This window comes from Opisthocomus hoazin, chromosome 1 (genome assembly GCF_030867145.1).
Source record: "Opisthocomus hoazin isolate bOpiHoa1 chromosome 1, bOpiHoa1.hap1, whole genome shotgun sequence".
Classification (NCBI taxonomy): Eukaryota; Metazoa; Chordata; class Aves; order Opisthocomiformes; family Opisthocomidae; genus Opisthocomus; species Opisthocomus hoazin.
In genome coordinates, this window is record NC_134414.1 from 103,975,321 (window position 1) to 103,996,582 (window position 21,262).

Genomic DNA, 21,262 nt, shown 5'->3' on the forward strand with positions numbered 1-21,262 from the left:
AACATCCTTGATAGAAAAAAAGCCAGGAAGGTTGGCAGAGGGAGAAGATAATTCCTCTGTGTCTGCTATAAAGAAAAGAAAAAGCCATCAGCAAAACCTATTTTTTCTTATTTTTATAGTAGCAACACATTTTTAGATGAAGCAGTGTGTACCACCTCAAAGTAAAAACAAACCAAGCAATGCTTTGGAGCACAGACAGTTAGAAACTGAAGTTGTTATCAGAACATTGCTTGGTTTATTGCTTTAAAAAGCAATAGGGTTTTAAAAAGCTGTAATAAACTCTGTTAGAGTCACAGTCCTAGAAACTTAACGGCAGCAAGCTTCCTTTCCTGGCATCTAAACTCTCATCTGGAGAAGCAAAACTCTAGGGGGTGGGGGGAGGGGGGAAGGACAGAAAAACATCCCAAATCAATTTACTCAGACTTCGCTGCTGATAGTGCCAATATGGGCGCTCACTTTTTTGTGACATGTCCATCTAGCTGACACACTTCTTAACAGCCTATCTCCTTGTGCCTTCTGTTCATTGCCCTCTAGCCACCCCTACCTAGAGGTGAAAGATTCAGTTCTCAGGTTCCCCAACTCTGATCTCCCCATTTCTGTGCAAGCTCCGTGCTTTTAACCAAGAGGATAAGGAACAGGAAGAAAGGCAGACACTTCCGTATGGCTGTAGTTCTTTCCCACTCTTCTCTGCTCTCAGCAGAGAATGAAGGAAAACTTCAAGAGATATTTTAAACTCTGTCTGGAAACATTACTCCTTCATTTTGGTAGCAGGACTGCATATGGCATATCGGAGAAAAACAGCATATCTGAGCAAAACCCTTACCGTTCTGCAGGTTCTTCCTGGTGTCTCCATACAAATACGTATTTTGCAGTGTAGATAAACCACAGAGTTGTTGACAAAGGAAAAAATTTTCATCTTAAACTGCGCTTTGCTTGAATTCCCATTCTCTAGCAGTGTGGTGTATGTATTTGGGATGGGACAGCTGAAAAGGAAAACACATACATAGCAGCTAGGGCTATAGAAGGCATCTAATGGTTATAGCTCATAACTCAGGTTGTAAGGCTCCTTTAGAAAGCTGTAGCCAGACCCACCATGAAGAATCTCTCCAGCAGTGCAGGAGTGATAAGGGGCTAGTTGCCTTTTTATTCTCACAGTATCCAAATAGAATAGATTTGAGAAGTGGTTGGAGAGTAGGAAAAGAAGGGAAAGTGACAGAAAGAAGGATTTGAACCTGGCTTAACCCAACACAAAGTGAAAGAACATCATATTAAAAGGAACAGTTTTTGTTACTGAGCAAAAGGACTATGCTGTATTTTAAGGTGGTGGGTGACCCCCAGGGAATATGACATTGGGGTGAGATCAGGGATCCAGACAGCCACAAACCTCCCCTTTTACCAGAGCCTGCATTAATATTATCTGTAGGTCGCAACATACAGGAATCAACTAACCTACACTTTCACTGATGAGAGTTACATAAGCTCTTGGGAAGATCTGAACCACAGAGACATAGATAAAGCACACACTTTTCAATGTTCTTTCACTACCAACTGCCCAAACCACCTACTTCTTCAGGTCAAAATTACAATTCCTTTACAGAACTATGGGGAAGGCAACCAAACTCAAGCAACTATCACACCACCCTTTGAAAACATTTTCTTTTCATACCTACCTTCCTTGTTCGAAGAAGGTGTGACCAGTCAGAACTGTAAGCGATAGTGTGTATGAATGACAAGAAAGGTATTAATAAATAAAAGGCATTTAAAATGTAACACCTCAGTAGTCAGCGCCACTGGAACATCTAAGGTATTACACATGCTATTTGCAAGTGTCATTGCTGTACCTGTTGCTGATAAAAGCAAATGAGAGGGGATCCACTGTATTATTGGTTGGAGTTGCCCAGCAGTCAGTGAGGACCACCTTGAGCTTGCTGTCTGCTCTCTGGATCCCCACTTCAATCAGTACATCATCACTGGCAGAGACGCTGAAATTTTTTGGTATTGGGGAATTTCCTATAAACAACTGCATTTCTGTTCTGAAGTGTCCAGATCCATGCAAATCCTCAAAGATGGTGTAAAGTCTGAAAAAACAATTAACCTGCTTTAAATACTACAAATCTGACTGTGTGTTTCTACAAATCAGTGCCAGTTTCTCCATCTCTTGTACATTTAAGTAGTGAAGAGTTATCTGCAGTCCAGGACACTGTTCAAGAGGAAAGGGTGAAAAAGCATTGAGTTTTCAGTTGGGAAGGTAGAGAGCATGGAAACACAAGTGGGAAAATCCAAAGGGTGGAATGTCTTGGCAATAAAAATAGAGCAGAGAGAGATACTTCAGTGGAACTAAAAGGGAAAAAAACTATGAGCTGTCTTAAAGTTCAAAATAAGGAGAGTAAAACATTAATGAAGAAGAAAAGACCCCAAAAAATTCAGGAGGAGGGTCAAATCTGAACGGTAAGTGAGGGACATGAGAAAATTATAGAGCTCAGAGAGAAGGGACCTGACAAAGACTTTACAGAGGTATAGAAAGGAAAATACAATATCTGGAGGGTTAGAAAACAGCAAGTGGAGAGGAGGTGCACTTGTACAAAGGGAGAACATTCAGCATCAGAGCAAAGCTTGTGCTGCCACATTTTCTGTGAGCAGAGGTTTGATTTTCTGGGGACAGTGGATTAGATTCCATCTTACTTGAGATGGGTCTTCCATAAAAAAGTATTTGCATTACTTATCTTCTCTTTTTTCCAAGTTGATCAAATAAGAATTTGTAAGAAAATTGCCATCTGCAGCACCCACAAAGCAGTGTGTATGCCTACATCAGTTGAAAAGACACATCATTGTTACGTTCCATAAGCAGGAAGGTACTGTTACTGCTACACGTGATTGGCTAGGAAGGTAAAGAGGAGTCAGGAATTCTGGCACCTGAACCTGCAGCAGTAGCTCCCGAAGGTTTATTTTCGTCTATGTTTAGCCAGGCAATGGCCAAGCTTGTTGACTGTAGGATCTATTGACACATTAGATGGAGCAGGAGAGAAGCCCATAGCAGGGATCACCTGAGCACAGGACTGACAGCATGGCAGACTACTTGGTGTAGCAAGCACTGTCACTGGATACAGCTAATGTCCGTGGGGATTCTTCCAATGTAGCAGCGCTCAGCCACACAACAGCATTTCAAAGCAGAGAGAGTTGTTACTTACCCTTCTGCAGTGTATCCAGAGGAAGTCAAGAGATCATTTTGAAACACGCAGTGAATGGGACTGGCAACTTTTAAATTGTGGATTACTCCCTGAGCAGAAACATGATTTTGAAGAATGTTTTTCACTATGGTATTAGTCATGTTCTGGAACACAGAAAGAAGAAAGCACAACTCGTGAACATCAGTGTATCTAGAGATATAATAGAGCCACAGGCTTACCAGCTTTAAGTGACTAGGAATTCTCGACTCTCCTGGCTGCAAGAATCAAACAGATTAAACCTCTAGTATCTTATTTGCTGTATTGTAAGACAATGGAAATCCACCAGCCTTCCTTCTCTTCCTCAGTCTGCTCCACAAGGGAAATTGTCTAAATATGATAATTAAATTGCTTTTAAGAAAATAGAAGCTTCTGACAGCTGCAGAGGGAACCCAGAGAGACATCGGAAGTGACTCTCGGTTTGGAGAAGGCCTTGAGTTTTGCTGCCTGATCCCAAAGATTCCCCTTCTCTTTCTTGCTTGCCCTCCTCCCCAAACAGCGAGCTACCTTTCCACTCACAGGGAGAGATTTTCTGTCACTAAAGAAATGTCTTTGTCCAGCATTTCAGCCACTAATAGACTGTACTTCTAGCTAAGGATCTGCCATTGCTGCCCTCCTTACCCCACTCCCAAGACCAGAAAAAAAAATGCTCTGGTGCTTCTTCGCATTCACCAGCTCAGGGGACTTACAGTCTCAACTTCAGTGCCACAGTCGCTCCAGCCTGCCTGCAGCACAACGTGAGTGCCATTGCTGATGCTCACATTGCAGCGAGGCTCCCCCAGGTACAGGGAGGTTTCTGGGATAGACTCCTGCTGTAAAAATCTCTTCTGGACAGCAAGTACAATCTTCTCTATTTCACAGAACACTGTTACCGCATCCTTAATGGAAACCTCCTGGGCAGGTTTAACAACGGGGACAGGAGATGCTTGAGGAGAAACATCAGGAGTTGACACAGGGTCCGCGGTGAGAAGAGGCAGCACTACGCTGGAGAATGTGGTGTCCTCCAGAGCTTTGTGCTCAGCAGTAGAGAAGTCCAGTGAAGCAAGGGAGGAAACATGAGTTGAATTTTGCAAAGATGTCGCAGGTAAAACTGTGCTGTGTACAGGTTTCTTATCCATCAGTGTTGCCTCCTGGCGAATAGGAAATGCTGAAGAGTGCAAAAAATAAAGATATTGTTGTAATTTACAGATTCAAGTTAATTTTATAACGTAAGACCAAACCCGTAGGAGGAAACTCACAGTTACTGGCAGGAAACTAGCTTCTTTTGGTTTCTTAACCCACTCTACTTACTGCCAAGGCTGTGGCTTTTTTTCTAAGAAAGAGCGCAAGAAGTACACAAAGTGCCTATAAGGAAGGCTGAAGTCCTTTATTTCCTGAGAGCTGCAATAATTAGCGTTCTCAAGTGAAACATGTATATACATCTTTTGGAAGATCAGCATTTGCAAGAGATCCCCAGCTCTAAGTTGCTCAGCAAGTGTTCATATTTTTTTGCCTAGTACTGTAGGAGACTGCACACTTCTGGATGTGGTGTATAAACAGACGCAGTGTTTGTTTAAAAACCTGGCCCCATTTGTGACCAGTTGGTACCCAAAAGATACGACCCTGAGCACTTTGCAAAACCCGTTTTGGGGGAAGTGCAGGACAAATCTCATGTAGCAGGCCCACATTGCACATATGTGTCCTGAGAGAGACAGTGAGTAGTTGAACAAATGTTAGTAGCAATCTTTAATGATTTCAGGAAGAAAGCAAGTAGGGCAAAAGAGGCAGCACAAGTTGTGGTCAATGTGTATGTCGAACACCTGACATCCAGTGCAGGCTCTGGGGTTACCCCATGGCTCTTTGCTCATAGAAATAACCTCAGTATTCCTCCACCACTGACTTAGAGAGCACCAAGATAATAAATTCCATTTGCAGTGAAACACAAAGTATGTGTCTCATCACACAAAAATTATCTTCAATAATTTTAGTGGGTTGTACATACAAATAGGATCTATTTCCAAGCAAAATTTGTAAATAATACAGATATTCTTCTGGAACTCTACAGCTTTTGGAAATGCCTCAAATGAAAAAGTTGCTGATTTGAATGTAAGAGGAAGAAAAAGTCTGAGCTCTTTAAGACCTGAATTTCCCAAAATGTTATTATCCTAATACTAAATATCTTGGTTGAAAAAAAATGAGAAAAAGTTGGCATCAGCTGACAAATCCTTGTGACTTCAACCAAAGAGTTACTTATCCCTGTGGTTACAAAAACAAACACAAATTGCTGAAGAAGCCTAAAAGAATTTAGGAGCTTAAAGACCCATCATATGTCAGCTAACAAATGATTTAAGGGGAGAGATGAGCTAGATGAATTGACTCATATAAACAAAAAAGTAGTTTGTAATGCCAGTATTTAGTCCCTGCTGCCATACAGAGGTCAAGCCACATACCTAGTGCTTTCTGTTACCTTCTCCATTACCTCTGCTGTCCCCTATGCTACTGCTAATGACTAATTTCAATGGCAAACACAAGAAAACAGAACTGTTAAAGAACCTTACAAAGACAGCGTTAAATATTAGTATAGTAAATTCTCATGACAGAGTATTACAGTCAGAAATACTTCAAGTCCTTTGCAAGAATTTTCCCATTAGAATCCAGCTCAAAACAACGAACCAAATTCACCTCTGGCAAAATTTCAAGACCTGTGGCAAGTCTGACCATGATCCAGTAAAGATCAGATCACTAAGCGTTCAGTTAGCGATTAGATAATGAAAAACTTTTTTGCCTTCACAGCTTCTTCCAGGCCTTTCTGGATTCACATCAGCAAATCCTTCATTGCAGCTGCACTGGTAAAACCCAAGTGTGTTATGGCACGATGCATGTGGGGAGCAGTCATCTTCTTCACTTTTGCACTCATCATAATCTGTTGGGTATATTTAAGCAAAAAGGCAAAGGTAGAGAGTGTATACATGAAAAAGTGATGGTTCTGAAACTGGAGCACGGTCACATCATCATGATATAATGGTGGGACTACACCTCTTAGGTGTGATACTCTGCTGTACGTTTCAGGCAGCTTCTGGGTCTAGAAGAGGTGGGAAGCACAGCCTCGAGGGCTAATTGCAAGGCACTGACAACAGAGTCCAGGGGCTGCACTACCGATGATGCTCAGCAGATACTCACTGAAATGTAGGTACCCTGCTGCAGAGCTCCTGTCCTAAACTGGTCAACAGCCCAAGGGGATGCTACTAACCTCGGGGGCTTCCTCAGCTGCCTCCCCCATTCCATGCCTCTGAGGAGATGGTTAGTAAATGCCCAGCACGAGTTAAGCAGAAGGTTTGTATGACTGGTCCAAGTTGCAGTCTAGTTGCTTTCTTAATTTTTACCTGGCCAAAATTTTCACTTTTGAAAGGAAAAATGCACTTTACTTCCCAAGGTCTAATTATAACTGCGCAAATAAGGACGTATCACCATAGGTGGGACTCAGGAAGCAGCACTAACCACCTGCTCTGTGGGGACCTGTCCCTGAAACAAACCATGTTTAGCACAGGTTCGAGGAGGGCAGGCACTCCACAAAGCAATACCACGCAATAGTCGTGATCTTACTAATTAAGTAGACACATAACTCCAGATTCACAGCTAGAGGGGTAACAGGCAAAGAGAATGTACAGGGCAGACCATATACATGCTTCTGAAGTCATTTTGCATGAGATTCTAACTGGCAGCTTATAACAATATCCTTTGGACAAACGTATCATGTTCAGGATATAGAACTTGCTGTTTTTTATATACATGACACATGAACTAGTGAAACAGAATTTAGCAGCTGTTAGTCAGGAGACTAATGGGTTTTTTTACAGACTTAAATTACATATAGAGCAAAAGAAGTGCTACAATCAGCCATTGCGCTGGTCTTGGTAAAGTGTGGACTTTCATCTGAACTCCCAGTCCACAGGTGTGTGAGGAAAACACATACTCCTAGCGCAGAAAAATTCAAATGTTCACTTCTTTGTTTCTTGAAGTGTCTACCCTGTGCAAAATTATCAGTGCAAAGCATCTAGTAATGTGTTTCAAAATTGTTTTAAACAGAGCTAGTTACATCTGCGTACAGAGACCTGTTTCCACTGGTAGCTTATAAAACCCTCTATTTGTGACCACCGTTTCTAATGTCTCCATATCTTCTTCTCTATAAAATTAATGCTAGCTATAGACGATAAGACCAGTTGGTTTTGTCCTTTTGGATCAAGAGTACCTTACTCCCTATTTCATCTTTTGATGTTCTCTGAAAATGCTTATGGATGGATAAGCAGGAGCAATATAAGAAAAGAGAATGGCTTTTCATCCATCTGTTATATACATACTTTCACCTCAAAAAATACAGATTAATAATAGGCTTTATCATCTTTCTACGTCTGAAGAGCTATTGGGATACAAGCTGCTCCTTACCATTTATGGAGAGACTGCTCTTGTCAACTGTGAAATAGGAGCTGTGTTCCAAGGCATCACGAAAAGTGGTGATGATGTAGTAGATATCCACATCTTCTGCAATCAGTAAATTGAAACTTACCACTGTGCTCCCATTAGTAATACCCATTATCAACACTTTAATCAGACCAGCATCCATCTGCTGAAGAACCTCAAGGGGCAGAGATTTATGTACCTGGAATAAAAACAAAAGGCATGTGAAGATGGACCGATAGAAGCAAGTACATTCTAGGCTTTTTACACTGCCCAGAAGAGAGTATTATGCATTATGATTGTGCTTCATACTCTGGAATGAAGGAGCACAAAATTAACTTTTTGCTTTATAACGTTTCTGATCTACAGCCACTGAAGGACACGGTATGTATTTAACTGTGAATATCAAACAGGCTAAATAATTAAGATACCTTACCATAGTTTGGTGCAGGTCCTTGCCGCTGCTGACAGCAAGGGAGGGAAGAGACTGCAAGGAGGCTCCCATGTTCTGCCTCTCAAAATGCCTCCAGGGAAAGGGGGCAACCCACTATGAGGAGGTGCTGCCAATGGAAGTGGAGATGCCTTTAGACACTCCACGCTGCATATATATCTCAGAGAGCTCCCACAGCTCAGATGCATTATAGCTTAGAGCAGACCACCCTCAAGCCTTTCCTCATGGATGATTTCTCACCAGACTCAAGCAAATAAGCAAAATTCTCCTGCTTATAGTTACATGTAAACCTTCCTCTTTTTAAATGCTTGGGTAAAGAAAACAGTAAGGTTTTGTGCCATCACCACTGCCACACAACTCAACCTCCCGTCAAGTCAGTCTTCAATTTTATTTCAGAAATATTTCATTAAAGTCTTCCCTAAGGAGTACCATACTATTTCTGCAAGTTCTCCCTGTCATCGGGGCACACAGCCCTGACTCACAGTCCTCCCCGAGAGTCCCAGAGCAGGGCTAGGAAATGGCTCTGCACTATTTTGAATGGGAACAGTCGCCCTCAAAGCACTGCAGCACCAAACCACAGCTGAGCTCAGGGCAGTCTAGAGAAATCAATAAAATAAGCATTCACATTCTGTACACAGCAACCTTAGACTTCAAGAGTGGACTAAGAAAGGAAATGGCATCTTTTCCAAAGCACACAGAGCCTTATTGGCAATAGGCCCTGAAGCAGCCTCCTTTACCACACTGGAGAGCAGGATGGTCTGCTTTCTGCAGGATGGGAAAACACAGCCCTGTGTGAGCCTTTGGATTAGCTGGGCTGCTCAGCCTCCTCACCACCATCCAGCTCAGGTGCAGGCACCAGTCCCTCTCAAAGAGGTGAACAGGCTGGAACCGTGTGTCTGAACTCTTCTCTTTGGGCCCTCCAGGGCCAGGTGGTACCTCTGGAGGGCAGCTGCCCATGGGAACATCTCCTCCTCCTCCCGCAGGAGCACAGTCCATGGGGCAGGGCACTGGGCATACCCAGGGAGATGTACAACAACTCTTGCATTTCCAGCACCTTTCCCCTTAATTTCCAGGCCCAGCGCCATGCACAGGAGGAGCAGATACAGGTCTGATGGCGTCATCCCACAGGACAAACCCCAGACAAGACACAAGGCTAATGTTAACTCAGCTTTAAAGAACATGTTGAGAAAACATTATACACATAAATGCAGGCCTGTTCCTAAGAAACTCATGACAAATAGAAACTGGTAAACGTCCACAAGTGCTCTCCTATCAGTCCTTTTCCTCCAGTTGCCCAACCAAGAAGCCTGCTAAGACTGCGCTGAAGTCCCTGCCTACCTGCATGTCCCAAGGGAAAGCAGGACTCCCCGCCCCCTTCACACACACATGCACACAGAGGTTTGCATGCCAGGTCTTGCCCCAACATCTAACCACAATGCAGGCAGAGCAACCTGAAGACCAGATGCCAGGGTAAGCACAGGCTGAGTGATGCTATCCGTCAGTGTCATGAATTTTCCTATTAGAATTGTATATTTTCTGCTCTCCTTTCTCCAGGAGATGCTCACAGATCCTCTGTGTTTCTTTTTATCCTCCACATGTGTCTGGGAAGTCTTTTTGTGTTCATCCACACTCGCAAACAAAAAGTTCAGCAACAGAAAGTGTGGGACACACAATTTTCAAACCTGCATCAGGCAGGCAGTACAGGCTGTTCTGAGTTATTGGCAATAACACTGCACTTAGAAACTGTCAGCAAAAGTGCAACAGGAGACTGCCCACAGCAAGAGAGCAGCTCTCAGCAGCATACGAAGGACAAATCCCATGCCATGCCTGTCAACCCTCCTGAGCCTGGAATACAACAGCTTCCTTGTACATAGCAGCTGCTAGCTTCAGTGCAGGACACAGAGATGGAAACAGCCACAGAAATACCTAAATTTTTCTGATTTCTCAGCATACTTGCTCTTTGCCTTCGCCCTCCCCCAGCTGTCAGGCTCCCTGGGGATGCCAGCAGCGAGGCAGGCACTGAGCAGCAGAGCAACTGCACCGTTAGGGCCAGACAAGCCACATTTGGCCCACGCAAGAGCTGGCCCATTGCTAACCTGTGCAGGAGACTCACACCTCTTTCCCAGCCCCTTGCTCTGCTTTAGGCCCTCTCTTTAGATCTCCTCCCAAGTGACTAGTGACAGGATGAGAGGCAATGGCCTCAAGTTGCATCAGGGGAGGTTTAGATTGGAGATTATGAAAAATTTCTTTACTGAAAGAGTGGTCAAGCTTTGGAACAGGCTGCCCAGGGAAGTGATGGAGTCACCATCCCTGGAGGTATTCAAAAAACATGTAGATGTGGTACTTCAGGACATGGTTTCGCAGGCATGGTGACGTTGGGTTGACAGTTGGATTTGATGATCTTAGAGGTCTTTTCCAGCCTTAACGATTCTATGATTCTATCACTCACTTCCTTCCCTAGGTCAGCTTTCCAGGGAATTAAGGGAGCAGGCAGGGGCTACATTGCGGTCACCTCCAACTCTTTCCTCTACATGTCTTTTGCAGGAAATATCTGGAGCAGCAGGACTGGATTTCAGCTGTGAACCTAAAGCAGAGCCTAAAACAATGGTGTAATGCTCAGGGATGCAGGCAGTGGGTGCTACCAGGGAGAGTCCGCACAAGAGGCAAGGCAAGGGTCAGTGGTGGGAGCCAAGAGGAGAAGCAGCCTCATTTCTCTTACACCCATGCACACAGCTTGTGCATTTTGTGCTGGATTCTCCCAGGTGACAACAGCTCTTGCACACCTGCATGCCAAGCCTGACTTACCTGCCTGCTGTGTGTTATTCAGCCCCAACTTACTTGCCCGCTATGTATTTCCAGCCTTGCAGACAGGCTCAGATTTTGCATGTGTGCTGCAGCCCCTTTCTGAGCCATCAGAGCTGATGCGTGTTGCATGCACTTGGTGGCAAGGTAACACTGCACAGAGCAAACTCCCTGCCTGCACCTGGAAAGGGCTCCCACATGCCTGGAAGTCCCACACAGCAAACCCTGCAGTGTCCCATGGGGCATGCAGGCAGAGCTGGGAGGATGGAAAGAGCTAATGTCCCCATGAAAGCCTGAGCAGACCTTAGCCTGTCCTTGTCAGCCCCAAAAGCTCCAGTTTCACCAAGCCAGGGGGCTCTTGGGCCCCTTCTCTCTCTTTCTGCTGTTTCACAAGCATGTACTGAAAAGTTAGGGGTCAGCCATAAGTTTTCATCTGTCACAGTTTTTGTCTGAACTTTTGGACATTTAATGCACACACTAATGCATCCTCTTAGCCCATCCCCGATTTCACCTGTATTCCCTTCTCATCTATCCTAAAGATTTTGTTTCATCGATGCTTCTTTTTACCTAAGGCTTAGGAATTTGTTTTGTCCGGGTTTTTACATTTGTTTGTTTTGTTTCTGCCCTTGTTCGTATTTTTCCTCACAAAGCAGGACTCAGAGCTTGAAAAGTGTCAGGAGACATTCACCGTATTTGTATTTAGCCACTAGGTGACACTACAAAACCCCTTATCCAGAAGGCTACATGATTTCAAAACAGCTACCACACCCTAGGTTATCAAAATAATGGTTGATGAAGTGGGGCTAGAGAAAAAGGAAAAGAAAGAGTGAACTTTTTAGAAGGAAATGTTCAACATATAGTACCCTTGAGTATGACATTTTCTTACTACACAAATAAATCACCTTAGGATCCATCATTGTATCTACAATTCCTGTAGCACACAAAGGAAACACGAGCAATGCCAGACCAGGAGAAATTGGTATGCCTGAAGAAGAGCCACAAGAAAAGGAGAGAACGCAAGCAAAATGAACACCAGCATTGAGGGAAGGGAATGTCCCTTGCTCAGGAAAGAAAAACAGGAGGAAGATAAAGCCCAAGTTCGGTGCCAGATGGAAGCCACACTAAAACCAATTTAACAGGACAGGAAAGGCCAATAGATTTTTTGAGAAAGAGGAAAGCGCAGACCCAGGCAGCCAGGCTCACCCCATGGGTAGCTGTGGCATGTTTGGTGGATTTTCTGGGACCCTCCATCCACAGGTCCCAGGCAAAATGTCAGCAGCTCATTGGAGATATTATGGGTATCTGCACAGGAGCCTGCATGGCCAGCACAGAAAGGAAAACACTGGAACACTGAAAACTGGAAATAAGTAGGCAAAATGTGCATTAATTTGAACAGAACCCTGCATGAAGCCTGTTTTTTCACTCAAAGAGGAAAAAAAGCCTGCTCCCTGTCTGTGCTTTGGCTGCACCTTCAGAGAGAAGGTACTAGGGCACACAACTGCCTGGCCACCATCACCAGCAGCTTTAAAAATGTACCAAAACATGGATAAACTCAAATTAACAAAAGGGGTGAAATTATGCTGGAATAATAAAACTGCCTTAACCCCTGTATCAACACTCATTCCACGTCCAGATAGCTTCAACTGCAGTAATTATAATCTCATTAAGCTACATCAAACAAAGGCTATGTCACTTCAAAATCAGGGGCTCCCCTTGACAAGGTGATATCATTTACTAGTTTCACACTTTTTGTCAATCAGTTAAGACACCCAAATTCAAAACATCCTTTTCCACTCAGGAATTTAATGCACCTCAGCGAATGCATTATCAATTCAAACTTTTTGTTTTCCTGGTTCATTTTCTTGAAGAGAAGTCATAGCTGCCATGATATTCTTCTTGGTTGTTGCAAAAGACAGGCTGAACATAACCCAAGAGGACTAAAATACTCTCTCACTCTTAGCTCTGTTGTTTTTTTCAGTGGTATTGCCAGGAGGACAGTGAAACTAGCCTGGACAATGACAGTGCAAGTTGTCACATCAGGTTTTTACCTCATTCCCATCTACACGTTATATTGCAGCCCTGAGGAGAAGGACTTGGGGGTACCGGTGGATGAGAAGCTCAACCTGAGCCAGCAATGGGCTTGCAGCCCAGAAAGCCAACTGTATCCTGGGCTGCATCAAGAGAAGCATGGCCAGCAGGGTGAGGGAGGGGATTCTGCCCTTTTACTCTGCTCTCGTGAGACCCCACCTGGAGTCCTGCATCCAGCTCTGGAGCCCCCAACATAAGAAGGACGTGGATGTGTTGGGAGTGGGTCCAGAGGAGGGTCACAAAGATGATCAGAGGGCTGGAGCACCTCTCTTACGAGGACAGGCTAAGAGAGTTGGGGCTGTTCAGCCTGGAGAAGAGCAGGCTCCGGGGAGACCTTAGAGCAGCCTTCCAGTACCTGAAGGGGGCCTACAGGAAGGATGGAGACGGACTTTTCACAAGGGTGTGTAGTGATAGGACAAGGGGGAACGGCTCTAAACTAAAAGAGGGCAGATTTAGATTAGATATTAGGAAGAAATTCTTCACCATGAGGGTGGTGAAACACTGGAAAAGGCTGCTCAGAGAAGCTGTGGCTGCCCCCTCCCTGGAAGTGTTCAAGGCCAGGTTGGATGGAGCTCTGAGCAACCTGGTCTAGTGGAAGATGTCCCTGCTCATGGCAGGGGGGTTGGAACCACATGGTCTTTAAGGTCCCTTCCAACCCAAACCATTCTATGATTCTATGAGAAAAGGACGGTATTTCCATTTGCTGTGCTGACAATTTAACCACATGGCACTTAAGTGCTGGGGCAGCTTTACTCTAAAGAACATTATTCACATTAAGATTTATAAATCCTCTGAATTGTAGATGGTGACTCCAAAGAGGTTTAAAAAAAAAAAAAAAAAAATCACTGGCAAAGTTTATTTAACTGGAACCTGATAGTGCTTTTAAAGCCCATGAAACTTTCCTCACTTAATTTAAAGGATCAGTTTCTGGCCATGCTAACATGAAAAGAAAATGTTCAGATCTTCTTGTTTTCCTAAACTTCCTTTTCTTTGGCATCTAGAAACACAAGGTTTGCAATAAAACACTCGCAACATATTTTGCCACGTACAGTGGCTGTGATACTATAGCCTATACACAGTGGTTCAGAGGTAGGTGGAATCAACACTGACACGTCTCGCCGGCTGAGCCGCAAAACTGGTGTGCTGGGAAAAGGAGTTTGTTCCTTATAAATACAAATGATCATTTTCTGCCTGAAACTTTGAGAACTGGCTGAAACTGACACAATAGTTTACTTTAGTTCCTTTACATAATCCTTTTACAAATTTTCCAAACATATTTGTATCAATGATTTTCTGGATTAAGGTGTCTGACTGAATAGCCCATGAAGAAAATGCATTCATTTTAGTCCATTGTAATACTATGCTATTCCAAAACAGCCTCAGGCAGAGACCGATGCTGAATGAGAGTGAGGTCAGAGGAGAATTTCTCCCTTTTCACTTCGCTAATCACATCACTCTCATTTGGGGAATGTTCTTCTGATGTGAAGGCTTGGGGCTGGAACAACTCCGAGAAAGCTGTGCTTCGCTAACACATCCAGAAAGGTGCAAACTGGTAGCAACCAGTGAGAAACTTATTTGATATCCAAGAAAACCTCACGCACAGCTAAACAGAGCACGTTTTTCCCTCCTTTCAGTGGTCTCTAACGTGGCGCTGGCCTGAGCTCTGCCCAGACACATGCCGCTGCCAGCGCACCGATGCGACAGCCGTACTTCAGCGGCGGGCTCTAACTCTGTACACAGACAGAGCCTGGGGAGGCCTCTGCAGGATTTGAAAATTCATAGGATTGTCAGCAAAGGATTTATCATCACGATTATCAAGGTCTCTAAAAACACAGACAGTTAAGGGGAGATAAGGAAGGTGATAAAGCAGCCCAGCATAACCAGCAATTTTCCAGGCACAGGTGTGTCTGAGTAAACACCAGCAGGAACAAACTTCTGACAAATTCACTGAGAAGTTAGGAGAGTAATACTGTCAAAGGCAATGCCTGAGAATTATGAGAGCATTAAAGGTGCAGCTGATATCGCAGCGTGCTTTGATATCCTGTGCTCTAATTAGAAGGGAAGGCAGAAGTGACTTATCAAGGAACCACTCCCTTTCCAGATACAGGGCTACAAAAACATGGATGATTATAAGAAACATCAGTCTTGAGGTACTATGACAAAGGGTAATAACAATCATACAGTTCATTATTATACTGCTGTGCAGGGTGAGATATCAGAGCACTTTGCAAATATCCATTAATTTTTCACTACATCACTGGAGGAAATCAATAAGCCGGTGTAGTCGGATATGAGAAGCAGAGGAAATGGAGACACCGGCGAATCCCCCAATCCCAGTTCCACTCTAAAACACTTCTGCATGCTCATCCTGCAGTCTCAGACAGTCAGGGGGACGCAGACCTTTCAGGCGTGTCAAGGGATGCACCTGTGACATACAGCCTTCATGGGAGAACCCGTGGTTTCATTGAGACCAGTAACAGATTGCACCCTTCTTAGACACTTACTTCATCAGCAAAGAGCTGTGAAAAGGTGTGGTATTCCTCACTGCTTGTGTTGCTAAAGCCGGGAGAGTATTTCACATTCGTTATCCGTGCTGTGCCACTAAGTTTTCGGACAGCTGCCAAGTAAGAAAAGGACAATTTAAACACATGTTCCATGGACTGTAGTTCATGGACAAGTGTGTGACAGTCGCTGGCATGCCTGGCCACACACAGTATGCATCAACTCGTAAGAGCACAAGGCAAGCCCTCTGAAAAGTAGCCAAAACCCCAAATGCCTAAACACAGGCATCCAGCACCTTAGCCTGGCCTCTCCGGCCCCTGGATGCCTCTCAAGCAGCTCACAGAACTCCTGTAGCTCTTACATCTGCCAGCTCTGTCTTGGATGCTCTGGGGCATCTGAAATGTTGCTCTGTGGCTGTGTTCAGGCACCTGCATTGCTCTCCTAGTGTCAGCTAGCTGTCCCAGGTCCCTCTACATGCGCAGGGCAACACCGGTGCCTCAAGAGGGCAAACCAGTCCAGCACCAAGGTCCATCCTCCAACCTCAGAGGAAGGCTAGACCATTGCCTGAGATTAGACATCTACATTTCAGGCAGCTATGGTAAGATGAGATGAATCCCAGCAGGGTGTATGCCTCCTCCCTGAAGCTGTATCTGCTGAATCGCATGAAGTCAGTCCCAAATGTTTTAGGTCATTTCTCAGTATCACTGGTTTGGGCACTGTTACTACAGACACTGAAGGTGATCACAAGCAGGAGAGAAAGGGCTTCTCAAGACATGATCCATGCCCCTAGCACCCTTTTAGTGGCTAGCCAGGCAAGCTGACTGCCACCACCCAATACCGTGACCGTTGCCACCCAACTGCCTTCACATTGCCTTCCAGCTGCTAACAGATCATCGCTCCTAGCATACCAAGATCTAACGTTTCTGTGTTCTGTATGAATATAGGATAGTCTTTACCAAAGACTTTAAGAACTCTACCATCTGGCTATGGATTCAGTTTAAATTTTTTTCTAATCAAGTTACCAGTCTTTACTTCCCGGTGTACCAGCTTTCTTTCCTCCCTACACACAGCTGTCCTGATTTCAGCAGTACATAAGGCACCAGTCTCCAGCTCTGAGACTGTTGGATTCCTATACTGAGTTTTAGGCTCCCGTATTAGCTGCTTTTTTCTGAAGCGGCAAGAATTGAAAAGCAGGGCTCTGCATAAACTCGGTGGACCATGTTACATCAAAGTTGGTTCTAGTCATATTGGGGACAATAATCCTTTGACATGGGACAGGTACTAGAAGAAAAGAAATGGTCATCAGTTAAAGCTTTGCAGGGGAGAGGAGAAAGTCACCCTGCTTAAAGGAAGTCACTGAAGCAGGCTTCCTCTATCCCAGCATACTTCTGATCCCAAAGGAACCTCCACCACCATCGGTCAGCTCAAAGGATTTGGGCATGTTTTTTGCTACGGCTTGTCCAGTCTTGTGCACGTAGGTATTTAGGAGATTAACCACATTCAGTTATCTGACGGTGAGAGGGGAAAACGTTCTGAACAATTTTGGAATGAAAAAAAAAATGTCTGTAGTTAAAAGACATGACAGACTATGAAGAGTTGGCTGAGGTTGACCCTCCAGGTCAGAGATGTTGCCACAAGGAGGAGCTATATATTAAACATCACCAAACACGGCTCTTTGCCCTCTGAATTTCCTGCACCGAGCTAGTGAGATACCACTATGGTGGCTTTTCCTTTGTTCCCCAGGCATAATCCCTTCACAAGCTTCTTTCCCAGGAAAAGCATTTGGCTGAATATTTGATACTGCAGGAAAAGAAAACAAGTTTCTATAAACTGAACTTATTTGTGTACAATGCTTCAAATTGTTTTCCAGATGGAAGAAAACAACCTTTATTTTTCTGTCAGTTAAAATTAGCTACTATGATATTTTTTTAAAAAATTAACATTTTTTGTTTTCATTAAAAAAAAAAAAAACAAACAACATTTTTTTACTCTTCCCTACATTGAAAGGGGGAGGGGGAACACAAGGAAAGCAGTAAATGCCGCTTTTCAATGCAGGTCAACACGTTGTTTCATCCAAAACTATTTGTTTCCTTCATTTGGCCACCGCGGTCCCAAATCAGTTATCTGCCCGGCTCTGTTCCCAGGTCTCACCCGTGCCAGGCAGGGCTAAGGATACAACACAAAGAAGAGAGAAGACAAAAGCTGAACAGGGGCATCAGTATGGCTGCCCAGAGCTTAGCAGAACTGGAGAAGTGGACACTATGGCACTGGTGATCAGTACTGGTGGTACAAGAGAGGCTGCAGAAGCAGCAGAGCTGGCCTTACACGGCCGAAAAAGAGGTTTTCCAGGGAGAAAGGAATGAGGGAGAACCAGAAGTGGGGCTGGATGAGTGGAGACCCCCAAGAACGGGAGACCGCAGGACAGGGAAAGAGAAAAGAGTAGAGAGGAGTGCAGTTTGTGATTGGAGATGTGTGGAGGGCATGAGAGGCAGAATAAAGTCAAGCAGAAACAAAACTGAAATGTGTATCACTTACTAACACGGTAAATAAAAAATACATTTAGTGATAGGCAGAGACAGCAGTATGCCTATCCCAAACAAAACTGTAATTTAAAGACCCAATCTGACTCTGACCTTGAAATATGCTTCACCCCCCATCAACAGAAAAATCCCCTAATTAGCTGCAATACACCTGTCCAAACCCAAACAAATTAAGCCCTCCGCACCCAAACAGATTAAGCCCTCCGCACCAGCCTAGTTACTCTCAGTTACAGCTCTTGAAAAAGTGGCTCACAGGTTTCCACACAGCTCCTGCCCCACAGGGCATTTGCAGGGCTCTGCCTAATCCATCCTCCGCTGAGAGGAGTAGGAAGGCAGGACGCTTGCCCTCCCAGGTCTCAAAGGTAACTCTACAGGCGGCTGCTGCTGCAGTACCCTGGTGCCACAGCATGCAGGAGACACCAAGATGTGTGGCAAAAGGGCAAGCAAAATATGTTTTGAGGAGCCCTGCTCAGTGCACAGTATGATTTGCTTCATCTGCTTTGAGGTGAAGAAATGTAACATCGATAAAACTAACTGCCAAATTACCAGAAAGAGAAATTATTTTGACATGCTGGTGTAGAAAAAAAGTGTGGATTCCTGCAAGGAAATAATTTTGACATAGAAAATCTAGTTTCAGACACCTTCATCCCAGATCACTGATTGCAGCTGTGCATCTTTGCCAATTCTGAGTGAGATTTTGGTTCTCAACGCGTACTCACTGTGGTCCGTGGCTGGCCCTAGCTCTGGGCTGGGAGCTAGAGGAGCTCCTGGCAGAGCTGGTGACCCCAGGGCTCCAGCATATTTCTCAGACCAAGAGCTGTTCTCCCTTCCCACCTCTACACGTGCTCTGAGAGTGGTGTTGGCGGTGGGAACAGCAGCATCCCCTGTGGCCGGCAGAGCTGTACCGGGGTCACCTTGAGAATTTGCTTGAGGTACATCAAAAGCTGTGTGACTTCTGGTGGCAGCAGAGGCTGTTTGATTTGGAAACACTGGCAATGGCGAACTGAGTTGCTCTTGCCCAGCTGTGCCCATGGGCGCGTTTGTGAGAGCAGCTGCTCGCTGAGATGCACTGGGGAAAGCTTCTGCCTCAGAGCTTTGCTGCGATGGGCTTGTGGCCGCCCGCCGCTCTGCGCTCATGGCCGGTTCCTCACTGGCTGTAACCCCCGTGGCCATGGGGCTGTTGTCCCTGTCGAAGCCCTTCAGTGGTGCCAGGCCTTTTCTCCCAAAGGCTGGAGGGTCGCTGGTGGCAGAACGACCATGGGGTGCTTGGTTGTCACCTACGGGTAGTGCAGCAGAGAGGTGCACAGTGGTGGTCATCTTGGAGCCTACAGCAGCCACCATCTCAGTGGTGGCAGGGGAAGCAGGGCCTGCAGGGCTTCCTCCTTCAGGAGCAAACTCTGTGCTGTTTGTTACTTCAGGAGCCACAGTTTCAGTGAGGGGGTCCACAATCTCACCTGCAACACAGCAAACACACACTGAAATGGGACCCCAAATTGGATGAGGAGGCACCAGGATCTGACCTGAAAACAGGACTGAGATCACTCAGCCATGTGTAATAGTGTTACAGCAACAGGTCTTGGATATTTCATTAACATGTTATAGCATATATGATTTTTATGGTGTTGAATCTGGTTTGTGCCTACACAAAGAAGCAGATTTGATTCCTGCGTCTCCTCTTCTGGTTGGCAGGCCATGGAACATCGCAGTGGGAGGAAATTAGCCACAGACATACCATAAGAGGAAAAAAGTATGCTTCCTGTTGCTCAGTAGTAAGTTATTAGGCTCATAAAGGAAGGTCTCAGAGAGATATCATCTGTAGATATATTTAAGGTTCACCTTCATGTTGAGAGACAGATCACGCATAATCTTTCAGCCAGAGACTGCAAAAGTGCATCTATATACACATTGTGTATTATACAAACAGCTGCAACAAAAGCAGAGGTAAAAACCCACAACTTACTCCAGCCTTTCATGGCAAAGGGAAACTATATGTCAGTCTTTTGCTCACCCTCACAGTTTCTTCCAGGTCGAGATGGATTGGTATCCATGGTTGTCTTGCATCTGCACAGGTAGGAGCCCATCAAATTGATACACTCTGCAAACACAGAGCAGTCATTCTCGTCACGAGAAGCACATTCATCCCAGTCTGTAAGGCCAAAACCAGAACATCAGTCAGACGGCCTCCCTTCTGGCTGTGTTAAGCTAGAAATAATCATAAAGTAGTCCCTTCTTGAGTTTTTTAATTTATTAATGTGGTCTTCCTTTTTCATCATTTACCTGACAGCCAAGCTCTGAGTGATGCAGAACACTATCTGTGTTGTTATTCTCTCACATAAAATCAGCCTTTGTCTTTCTTTGTGCTCTGAAAAAGATTTTCTCCAGCTAAAGACTTTTATAATAATTTTTTTCTAGAATTAAGTACTTACTTGAAGTGAAAAAAAAATATTGTAAGTTTGTACTATAGCTATATCAAAGGCATATATTACACCAAATTCTGTGTACAGTACCTCCAGATACATCAGATAATGAATAGATTTCTTACCACTAGCTACCAGTAGACAGAATATTAAATAGAGACTTAATCCAAATAATCTTCTGCTTCAAATAAAAGGTAAATGCAAGTAACTCCCATGAGAAGCACTGTTCAGTTCTTAACAGAGGAGTGCTAAAGGCAAACACTCTTTTTACAAGAGGTTTCTTCTCAAAGGTAATACTGTAAAACTGTGACCCTCTTTCTGGTAGTCTCAGGAAAGAGACCCATCAATGCATGAATATGCTCTAAGGGTATTCCTTATGTCTAATTTCAGCTGCTCTGAATCAGAGATGTTTGTTTCATGGAGTTATAGGCCTATTTTATTGCCGTGTCTTTTCACTCTTGAGGGATTTAAAGCTGGAGTCTTATATTACCATTCGCACTCTGTTCCAGCAAATATGCAAAGGCCGAGTTAATACTTTAGACGTGAATAATTCCAGTGAATCCCATGTGAGTCTTCCCTGTGTGCACTCCCTTGTGCATAAACCTTCACTGCCTCAGGGCTGTAAGTGAGGGAGAACAGAAAACTAGACTAAAAACTGTGTCTTGGGACAAATAATTCTGATCAGAGACTAGAAAAATGTTTTGAACAACGCATTATCGTAGGTGCTTGTTCTGCAAGCATACAGATATTAATCACTGTGATTATTTCTCCGAAACAAAGAAAAGCCCCATTCTAGAAACAGAA

The 21,262-nt window shown here is 44.4% G+C and overlaps 1 protein-coding gene across 1 annotated transcript in view; it reads right to left on the bottom strand.

Annotated features, from left to right (window-relative positions):
* The window catches only part of UMODL1 (uromodulin like 1), a 52,932-nt gene that overhangs the window by 6,666 nt on the left and 25,004 nt on the right, over positions 1 to 21,262 (bottom strand). The window contains exons 11-19 of the mRNA XM_009932644.2: positions 20,050 to 20,187; positions 18,761 to 19,495; positions 15,504 to 15,616; positions 7,647 to 7,860; positions 5,989 to 6,126; positions 3,914 to 4,371; positions 3,189 to 3,331; positions 1,842 to 2,078; positions 824 to 983 (exon numbers count right to left, since the gene is read on the bottom strand). Of these exons, the coding sequence (XP_009930946.2) occupies positions 824 to 983; positions 1,842 to 2,078; positions 3,189 to 3,331; positions 3,914 to 4,371; positions 5,989 to 6,126; positions 7,647 to 7,860; positions 15,504 to 15,616; positions 18,761 to 19,495; positions 20,050 to 20,187 (2,336 nt within the window). The remainder of the gene's footprint in view (positions 1 to 823; positions 984 to 1,841; positions 2,079 to 3,188; positions 3,332 to 3,913; positions 4,372 to 5,988; positions 6,127 to 7,646; positions 7,861 to 15,503; positions 15,617 to 18,760; positions 19,496 to 20,049; positions 20,188 to 21,262) is intronic.